Source organism: Mustelus asterias, unplaced genomic scaffold (genome assembly GCF_964213995.1).
Source record: "Mustelus asterias unplaced genomic scaffold, sMusAst1.hap1.1 HAP1_SCAFFOLD_3801, whole genome shotgun sequence".
In the NCBI taxonomy this organism is placed as follows: Eukaryota; Metazoa; Chordata; class Chondrichthyes; order Carcharhiniformes; family Triakidae; genus Mustelus; species Mustelus asterias.
Genome location: NW_027593746.1, coordinates 2,501 through 12,500, shown reverse-complemented (window position 1 = coordinate 12,500; position 10,000 = coordinate 2,501). Strand labels below are relative to the sequence as shown.

The following is a 10,000-nucleotide window of genomic DNA, read 5'->3' as shown; positions in this document are numbered from 1 at the left end:
GAGGAGGTTACAGAGATAGGGAGGGGGTGTAGGGGGTTGGAGGGAGGTTACAGAGATAGGGAGAGGTGTGGGGACTGGAGGGGGTTACAGAGATAGGGAGGGGGTGTAGGGGGCTGGAGGAGGTTACAGAGATAGAGAGGGGGTGTAGGGGGCTGGAGGAGGTTACAGAGATAGGGAGGGGGTGTAGGGGCTGGAGGAGGTTACAGAGATAGAACATAGAACATAGAAAGCCACAGCACAAACAGGCCCTTCGGCCCACAAGTTGCGCCGATCACATCCCCACCTCTAGGCCTATCTATAGCCCTCAATCCCATTAAATCCCATGTACTCATCCAGAAGTCTCTTAAAAGACCCCAACGAGTTTGCCTCCACCACCACCGACGTCAGCCGATTCCACTCACCCACCACCCTCTGAGTGAAAAACTTACCCCTGACATCCCCCCTGTACCTACCCCCCAGCACCTTAAACCTGTGTCCTCTCGTAGCAACCATTTCAGCCCTTGGAAATAGCCTCTGAGAGTCTACCCTATCCAGACCCCTCAACATCTTGTAAACCTCTATCAGGTCACCTCTCATCCTTCGTCTCTCCAGGGAGAAGAGACCAAGCTCCCTCAACCTATCCTCATAAGGCATGCCCCCCAATCCAGGCAACATCCTTGTAAATCTCCTCTGCACCCTTTCAATGGCTTCAACATCTTTCCTGTAATGAGGTGACCAGAACTGCGCGCAGTACTCCAAGTGGGGTCTAACCAGGGTCCTATAAAGCTGCAGCATTATCTCCCGACTCCTAAACTCAATCCCTCGATTAATGAAGGCTAGTACGCCATACGCCTTCTTGACCGCATCCTCCACCTGCGAGGCCGATTTAAGAGTCCTATGGACCCGGACCCCAAGGTCCTTCTGATCCTCTACACTGCTAAGAATGGTACCCTTCATTTTATACTGCTGCTCCATCCCATTGGATCTGCCAAAATGGATCACTACACACTTATCCGGGTTGAAGTCCATCTGCCACTTCTCCGCCCAGTCTTGCATTCTATCTATGTCTCGCTGCAACTTCTGACATCCCTCCAAACTATCCACAACACCACCTACCTTGGTGTCGTCAGCAAACTTACCAACCCATCCCTCCACTTCCTCATCCAGGTCATTTATGAAAATGACAAACAGCAAGGGTCCCAGAACAGATCCCTGGGGCACTCCACTGGTCACTGACCTCCATGCAGAGAAAGACCCCTCCACAGCCACTCTCTGCCTTCTGCAGGCAAGCCAGTTCTGGATCCACAAGGCAACAGCCCTTGGATCCCATGCCCTCTCATTTCTCAAGAAGTCTTGCATGGGGGACCTTATCGAACGCCTTGCTGAAGTCCATATAGACCACATCCACCGCTCTTCCTTCGTCAATGTGCTTGGTCACATTTTCAAAGAACTCAACCAGGCTCGTAAGGCACGACCTGCCCCTGACAAAGCCGTGCTGACTACTTTTGATCATACTAAACTTCTCTAGATGATCATAAATCCTGTCTCTCAGGATCCTCTCCATCAACTTACCAACCACTGAGGTTAGACTCACCGGTCGGTAATTTCCCGGGCTGTCCCTGTTCCCTAGGGAGGGGGTGTAGGGGCTGGAGGAGGTTACAGAGATAGGGAGGGACTGGAGATAGGGAGGGGGTGTAGGGGCTGGAGGAGGTTACAGAGATAGGGAGGGACTGTAGGGAGCTGGAGGAGGTTACAGAGATAGGGAGGGGGTGTAGGGGGCTGGAGGAGGTTACAGAGATAGGGAGGGCGTGTAGGGGGCTGGAGGAGGTTACAGAGATAGGGAGGGGGTGTAGGGGCTGGAGGAGGTTACAGAGATAGGGAGGGTTGTAGGGGACAGGAGGGGGTTACAGAGATAGGGAGGGGGTGTAGGGGGCTGGAGGAGGTTACAGAGATAGGGAGGGGGTGTAGGGGCTGGAGGAGGTTACAGAGATAAGGAGGGTTGTAGGGGGCAGGAGGAGGTTACAGAGATAGGGAGGGTTGTAGGGGGCTGGAGGGGGTTACAGAGATAGGGAGGGGGTGTAGGGGGCTGGAGGAGGTTACAGAGATAGGGAGGGGTGTAGGGGCTGGAGGAGGTTACAGAGATAGGGAGGGGGTGTAGGGGCTGGAGGAGGTTACAGAGATAGGGAGGGTTGTAGGGGCTGGAGGAGGTTACAGAGATAGGGAGGGGTGTAGGGGACTGGAGGAGGTTACAGAGATAGGGAGGGCGTGTAGGGAGCTGGAGGAGGTTACAGAGATAGGGAGGGGATGTCGGAGCTGGAGGAGGTTACAGAGATAGGGAGGGGTGTAGGGGCTGGAGGAGGTTACAGAGATAGGGAGGGCGTGTAGGGAGCTGGAGGAGGTTACAGAGATAGGGAGGGGTGTAGGGGCTGGAGGAGGTTACAGAGATAGGGAGGGGGTGTAGGAGGCTGGAGGAGGTTACAGAGATAGGGAGGGGGTGTAGGGGGCTGGAGGAGGTTACAGAGATAGGGAGGGTGTGTAGGGGGCTGGAGGAGGTTACAGAGATAGGGAGGGGGTGTAGGGGGCTGGAGGAGGTTACAGAGATAGGGAGGGGGTGTAGGGGCTGGAGGAGGTTACAGAGATAGGGAGGGGTGTAGGGGGCTGGCGGAGATTACAGAGATAGGGAGGGTGTGTAGGGGGTTGGAGGAGGTTACAGAGATAGGGAGGGGGTGTAGGGGGCTGGAGGAGGTTACAGAGATAGGGAGGGGTGTAGGGGGTTGGAGGAGGTTACAGAGATAGGGAGGGGGTGTAGGGGGCTGGAGGAGGTTACAGAGATAGGGAGGGGGTGTAGGGGGCTGGAGGAGGTTACAGAGATAGGGAGGGGGTGTAGGGGACTGGAGGGGGTTACAGAGATAGGGAGGGGGTGTAGGGGGCTGGAGGAGGTTACAGAGATAGGGAGGGGGTGTAGGGGGCTGGAGGAGGTTACAGAGATAGGGAGGGGGTGTAGGGGCTGGAGGAGGTTACAGAGATAGGGAGGGGTGTAGGGGGTTGGAGGAGGTTACAGAGATAGGGAGGGGGTGTAGGGGCTGGAGGGGGTTACAGAGATAGGGAGGGTTGTAGGGGGCAGGAGGGGGTTACAGAGATAGGGAGGGGGTGTAGGGGTTGGTGTATTTGGGAAGAACGGTCACTGTCGTAACGTCGGGGGAATGGCTGCCCGTACGCGCATAGCAAGATCCCACAAGGAGATGAACGACCCTCCCCCCTCCACCCCCCAATCTCTTGAGCGTGTCTCACCTGTAGCCTCGGACAGTGCGGCCCCGTCTCCCTCCGTCGTCTCCCCGTCCGCTGGCGGCCCCATCGCGGGGGGAGGGGATTCCCTCGTCCCCCCCTCCTCCTCCTCCTCCTCCTCCTCCACCTCTTCCTCCAGCCGTGGTTTCCACTCCGCCGGGGGAGGGGGAGGGGGCAGGGGGCTTGCTGGAAGCCGGTCTCGTGGCCTCTGCATGAGGGGTCGGGGGTCAGGGGTGAGGGTTCATGGGTGAGGGTTCAGGGGGTGAGGGTTCAGGGGGTGAGGGTTCAGGGGGTGAGGGTTCAGGGGGCGAGGGTTCAGGGGGCGAGGGTTCAGGGGGCAAGGGTTCAGGGGGCGAGGGTTCAGGGGGCGAGGGTTCAGGGGGCGAGGTTCAGGGGCGAGTTTTCAGGGGGTGAAGTTTCGGGGCCGAGGGTTTGGGGGCGATGGTTCGGGGGGGGCGAGGGTTCAGGGGACGAAGGTTCAGGAAGCGAGATTTCAAGGGGCGAGGGTTCAGGGGGCGAGGGTTCAGGGGGCGAGGGTTCAGGGGGCGAGGGTTCAGGGGGCGAGGGTTCAGGGGTGAGGGTTCAGGGGGCGAGGGTTCAGGGGGCGAGGGTTCAGGGGGCGAGGGTTCAGGGGTGCGGGTTCAGGGTGAGGATTCAGGCATCAGGGTTCAGGGGGCAAGGGTTCAGGGGTCAGGGGTCAGGGATGAACAAAGTCAACCAGTTAACATCCAGTCAATTCACATTAAACGTTGATCCCATTGACCCAACATCAGCGAATGGGGTGTCCCCGATTCCGTTAGGATCGTTCCTCGAGCCAATCCCATTAACCCAGAGATTATCCCCCATTAACCCAGAGATTATCCCCCATTAACCCAGAGATTAACCCCCATTAACCCAGAGATTATCCCCCATTAACCCAGAGATTATCCCCCATTAATCCAGAGATTATCCCCCATTAACCCAGAGATTAACCCCATTAACCCAGAGATTAACCCCATTAACCCAGAGATTATCCCCCATTAACCCAGAGATTAACCCCATTAACCCAGAGATTAACCCCATTAACCCAGAGATTATCCCCCATTAACCCAGAGATTAACCCCATTAACCCAGAGATTATCCCCCATTAACCCAGAGATTAACCCCATTAACCCAGAGATTATCCCCCATTAACCCGGAGATTAACCCCATTAACCCAGGGATTATCCCCCATTAACCCGGAGATTATCCCCATTAACCCAGAGATTATCCCCCATTAACCCAGAGATTATCCCCCATTAACCCAGAGATTAACCCCATTAACCCAGAGATTATCCCCCATTAACCCAGAGATTATCCCCCATTAACCCAGAGATTAACCCCATTAACCCAGAGATTATCCCCCATTAACCCAGAGATTAACCCCCATTAACCCAGAGATTATCCCCCATTAACCCGGAGATTATCCCCCATTAACCCAGAGATTAACCCCATTAACCCAGAGATTATCCCCCATTAACCCGGAGATTATCCCCCATTAACCCAGAGATTAGCCCCCATTAACCCAGAGATTATCCCCCATTAACCCAGAGATTATCCCCCATTAACCCAGAGATTAACCCCATTAACCCAGGGATTATCCCCCATTAACCCGGAGATTATCCCCCATTAACCCGGAGATTATCCCCCATTAACCCAGAGATTAGCCCCCATTAACCCAGAGATTATCCCCCATTAATCCAGAGATTATCCCCCATTAACCCAGAGATTAACCCCATTAACCCAGAGATTATCCCCCATTAACCCGGAGATTATCCCCCATTAACCCAGAGATTAACCCCATTAACCCAGAGATTATCCCCCATTAACCCAGAGATTAGCCCCCATTAACCCAGAGATTAACCCCATTAACCCAGAGATTATCCCCCATTAACCCAGAGATTATCCCCCATTAACCCAGAGATTAACCCCATTAACCCAGAGATTATCCCCCATTAACCCAGAGATTATCCCCCATTAACCCAGAGATTATCCCCCATTAACCCAGAGATTATCCCCCATTAACCTGGTGATTAACCCCATTAACCCAGAGATTATCCCCCATTAACCCAGAGATTAGCCCCCATTAACCCAGAGATTATCCCCCATTAATCCAGAGATTATCCCCCATTAACCCAGAGATTAACCCCATTAACCCAGAGATTATCCCCCATTAACCCGGAGATTATCCCCCATTAACCCAGAGATTAACCCCATTAACCCAGAGATTATCCCCCATTAACCCAGAGATTAGCCCCCATTAACCCAGAGATTAACCCCATTAACCCAGAGATTATCCCCCATTAACCCAGAGATTATCCCCCATTAACCCAGAGATTAACCCCATTAACCCAGAGATTATCCCCCATTAACCCAGAGATTATCCCCCATTAACCCAGAGATTATCCCCCATTAACCCAGAGATTATCCCCCATTAACCTGGTGATTAACCCCATTAACCCAGAGATTATCCCCCATTAACCCAGAGATTAGCCCCCATTAACTCAGAGATTATCCCCCATTAACCCAGAGATTATCCCCCATTAACCCAGAGATTAACCCCATTAACCCAGGGATTATCCCCCATTAACCCGGAGATTATCCCCCATTAACCCGGAGATTATCCCCCATTAACCCAGAGATTATCCCCCATTAACCCAGAGATTATCCCCCATTAACCCAGAGATTAGCCCCCATTAACCCAGAGATTATCCCCCATTAACCCAGAGATTATCCCCCATTAACCCAGAGATTAACCCCATTAACCCAGAGATTATCCCCCATTAACCCGGAGATTATCCCCCATTAACCCAGAGATTATCCCCCATTAACCCGGAGATTATCCCCCATTAACCCAGAGATTAGCCCCCATTAACCCAGAGATTAACCCCATTAACCCAGAGATTAACCCCCATTAACCCAGAGATTAACCCCATTAACCCGGACCCCATGAAGCCGGGATTCCCACCTTTTCCATCCCCGGTATCCGGGTTGTTGGGGGCACGAGGATTCTCCGGCGCTCCTTGTCTGCCTCGCTCCGGCTGAGGATATCCGACCCTGCCGATCCGCGGCCGTCGGTCTCCGTATCCCGTCCTTTCGGACCGGCCAGTCGGGATTCTCCAGACGGACCGCTGTCCCGGCAAGCCTCGCTCACTGCTGCACCAAAAACACACCGGAATGTCGAACCGGCAGAGCGATAGGGGTCGGATAATCCACTGGGAGAGGGTGATAGGGAGAAAGGAGAGAGAGAAAGACTGGGAGAGAGAGAGAGATGGGAAGGAGAGAGAGGTTGACAACCGGGATAGAGAGACAGAGTGGGGGAAGAAGAGAGAGAGAGAGGGGGGGAAGAAGAGAGAGAGAGAGAGACAGAGCGAGAGACAGAGAGAGACAGAGGGAGAGAGAGAGACACAGAGAGAGGGAGAGAGAGAGAGAGAGAGACAGGGGGAGAGAGACAGAGGGAGAGAGACAGAGAGAGAGAGAGAGACAGTGAGGGAGACAGAGAGAGACAGAGAGAGAGAGAGAGACAGGGGGAGAGAGACAGAGGGAGAGAGACAGAGAGAGAGAGAGAGACAGTGAGGGAGACAGAGAAGGACAGAGAGAGAGAGAGAGACAGAGAGAGAGACAGAGAGACAGAGAGAGACAGAGAGGGACAGAGAGGGACAGAGACAGAGAGAGACAGAGACAGAGAGAGAGAGCCAGGGACAGAGAGTGAGAGGACAGAGAGACAGTGAGGGAGACAGAGAGAGAGAGGCACAGAGAGAGAGAGACAGAGAGAGACAGAGGTAGAGTCAGAGAGAGAGAGAGACAGAGCGAGAGTGAGAGACAGAGAGAGTGAGAGACAGAGAGAGAGACAGAGAGAGACAGAGAGAGACGGGGAGAGAGACAGAGACAGAGAGAGACAGAGAGAGAGAGAGAGAGACAGAGAGAGACAGAGAGGGACAGAGACAGAGAGAGACAGAGACAGGGACAGAGAGTGAGAGGACAGAGAGAGACAGAGAGAGAGTGAGAGACAGAGAGAGACAGAGAGGGACAGAGACAGAGAGAGACAGAGACAGGGACAGAGAGTGAGAGGACAGAGAGACAGTGAGGGAGACAGAGAGAGAGGCACAGAGAGAGACAGACAGAGAGAGACAGAGGTAGAGTCAGAGAGAGAGAGAGTGACAGAGACAGAGAGACAGAGAGAGACAGAGAGAGAGACAGACAGAGAGAGAGAGGGAGGGCGGAGAGAGACAGAGAGAGAGAGGGGGAGACTGGGGAGTGGGGGGAGAGGGGAGGTGGAGTGGGGTACACTGGGAGTGGGGGGGGGAAGACTGGGGAGTGGGGAGAGAGGGGGAGGTGGAGTGGGGGTAACACTGGGAGTGGGGGGGGGAGACTGGGAGTGGGGGGAGACTGGGAGTGGGGGGGGTAGGGGATAGACTGGGAGTGGGGGGAGAGGGGGAGGCAGGAGACTGGGAGCAGGGGGAAAGGGAGGGGGGGAGACTGGGAGTGGGGAGAGAGGGGAGGGGGAGGGGGGACACTGGGAGTGGGGGGAGAGGGGAGGGGGAGGGGGGGAGACTGGGAGTGGGGGGAGGGGGGAGACTGGGAGTGGGGGGAGGGGGAGACTGGGAGTGGGGGGAGAGGGGAGGGGGGAGAGGGGAGGGGGAGGGGGGAGACTGGGAGTGGGGGGAGGGGGGAGACTGGGAGTGGGGGGAGAGGGGAGGGGGAGAGGGGAGGGGGGGGGAGACTGGGAGTGGGGGGAGAGGGGAGGGGGAGTGGGGGAGAGGGGGAGGGGGAGGGGGGAGACTCGGAGTGGGGGGAGAGGGGAGGGGGGAGACTGGGAGTGGGGGGAGAGGGGAGGGGGAGACTGGGAGAGGGGAGGGGGAGACTGGGAGTGGGGGGAGGGGGAGACTGGGACTGGGGGGAGAGGGGAGGGGGGAGACTGGGAGTGGGGGAGGGGGAGGGGGAGGGGGGAGACTGGGACTGGGGGGAGAGGGGAGGGGGGAGAGGGGAGGGGGGAGACTGGGAGTGGGGGGAGAGGGGAGGGGGGAGACTGAAGGAGGGGAGGGCGGAGACTGGGAGTGGGGGGAGAGGGGAGGGGTGAGACTGGGAGTGGGGGAGGGGGAGACTGGGAGGGGGGAGACTGGGAGAGGGGAGACTGGGAGTGGGGGGAGAGGGGAGACTGGGACTGGGGGGAGAGAGGAGAGGGGAGGGGGAGGGGGGAGACTGGGAGTAGGGGGAGAGGGGGGGGGGGACTGGGAGTGGGGGGAGAGGGGAGGGGTGAGACTGGGAGTGGGGGAGGGGGGAGACTGGGACTGGGGGGAGAGGGGAGGGGTGAGACTGGGAGTGGGGGAGGGGGGAGACTGGGAGGGGGGAGACTGGGAGAGGGGGAGACTGGGAGTGGGGGGAGAGGGGAGACTGGGACTGGGGGGAGAGAGGAGAGGGGAGGGGGAGGGGGGAGACTGGGAGTAGGTGGAGGGGGGAGACTGGGAGGGGGGAGACTGGAGAGGGGAGACTGGGAGTGGGGGGAGAGGGGAGACTGAGAGTGGGGGGAGAGGGGAGACTGGGACTGGGGGGAGAGAGGAGAGGGGAGGGGGAGGGGGGAGACTGGGAGTGGGGGGAGAGGGGAGACTGGGAGTGGGGGGAGAGGGGAGAGTGGGAGTGGGGGGAGAGGGGAGGGGGAGGGGGGAGACTGGGAGTGGGGGGAGAAGGGAGGCGGAGGGGGAGGGGGATAGATGGGGGTGGGGTGCAGACGGAGGGGGCAGACGGGCCCCTGGTGGGGGGGATGGTCAGACAGGGGTCCAGACCGGGGGGGGGGGGGAGACTGGGACTGGGGGGAGAGGGGAGGGGGGAGAGGGGAGGGGGGAGACTGGGAGTGGGGGGAGAGGGGAGGGGGGAGACTGAAGGAGGGGAGGGCGGAGACTGGGAGTGGGGGGAGAGGGGAGGGGTGAGACTGGGAGTGGGGGAGGGGGGAGACTGGGAGGGGGGAGACTGGGAGAGGGGAGACTGGGAGTGGGGGGAGAGGGGAGACTGGGACTGGGGGGAGAGAGGAGAGGGGAGGGGGAGGGGGGAGACTGGGAGTAGGGGGAGAGGGGGGGGGGACTGGGAGTGGGGGGAGAGGGGAGGGGTGAGACTGGGAGTGGGGGAGGGGGGAGACTGGGACTGGGGGGAGAGGGGAGGGGTGAGACTGGGAGTGGGGGAGGGGGGAGACTGGGAGGGGGGAGACTGGGAGAGGGGAGACTGGGAGTGGGGGGAGAGGGGAGACTGGGACTGGGGGGAGAGAGGAGAGGGGAGGGGGAGGGGGGAGACTGGGAGTAGGTGGAGGGGGGAGACTGGGAGGGGGAGACTGGAGAGGGGAGACTGGGAGTGGGGGGAGAGGGGAGACTGAGAGTGGGGGGAGAGGGGAGACTGGGACTGGGGGGAGAGAGGAGAGGGAGGGGGAGGGGGGAGACTGGGAGTGGGGGGAGAGGGGAGACTGGGAGTGGGGGGAGAGGGGAGAGTGGGAGTGGGGGGAGAGGGGAGGGGGAGGGGGGAGACTGGGAGTGGGGGGAGAAGGGAGGCGGAGGGGGAGGGGGATAGATGGGGTGGGGGTGCAGACGGAGGGGGGCAGACGGGCCCCTGGTGGGGGGGATGGTCAGACAGGGGTCCAGACCGGGGGGGGGAGGGGGGGGGGGGGAGGGTCATACAGGGGTCCAGACGGGGGGTTGCTGTCTAGCCGCTCTAACCTGTCTCGCCGTGTTGC

At 58.6% G+C, this 10,000-nt stretch overlaps 1 protein-coding gene across 1 annotated transcript in view; it reads right to left on the bottom strand.

Annotated features, from left to right (window-relative positions):
- LOC144490789 (uncharacterized) overlaps positions 1 to 10,000 on the bottom strand; it is a gene marked incomplete at its 5' end in the record, with an annotated part of 25,175 nt that overhangs the window by 12,962 nt on the left and 2,213 nt on the right. Inside the window, 3 exons of the mRNA XM_078208490.1 lie at positions 3,271 to 3,472; positions 6,251 to 6,438; positions 9,984 to 10,000. The exon at positions 9,984 to 10,000 is cut by the window's right edge and continues 82 nt beyond it. Coding sequence (XP_078064616.1) covers positions 3,271 to 3,472; positions 6,251 to 6,438; positions 9,984 to 10,000 — 407 coding nt within the window. The remainder of the gene's footprint in view (positions 1 to 3,270; positions 3,473 to 6,250; positions 6,439 to 9,983) is intronic.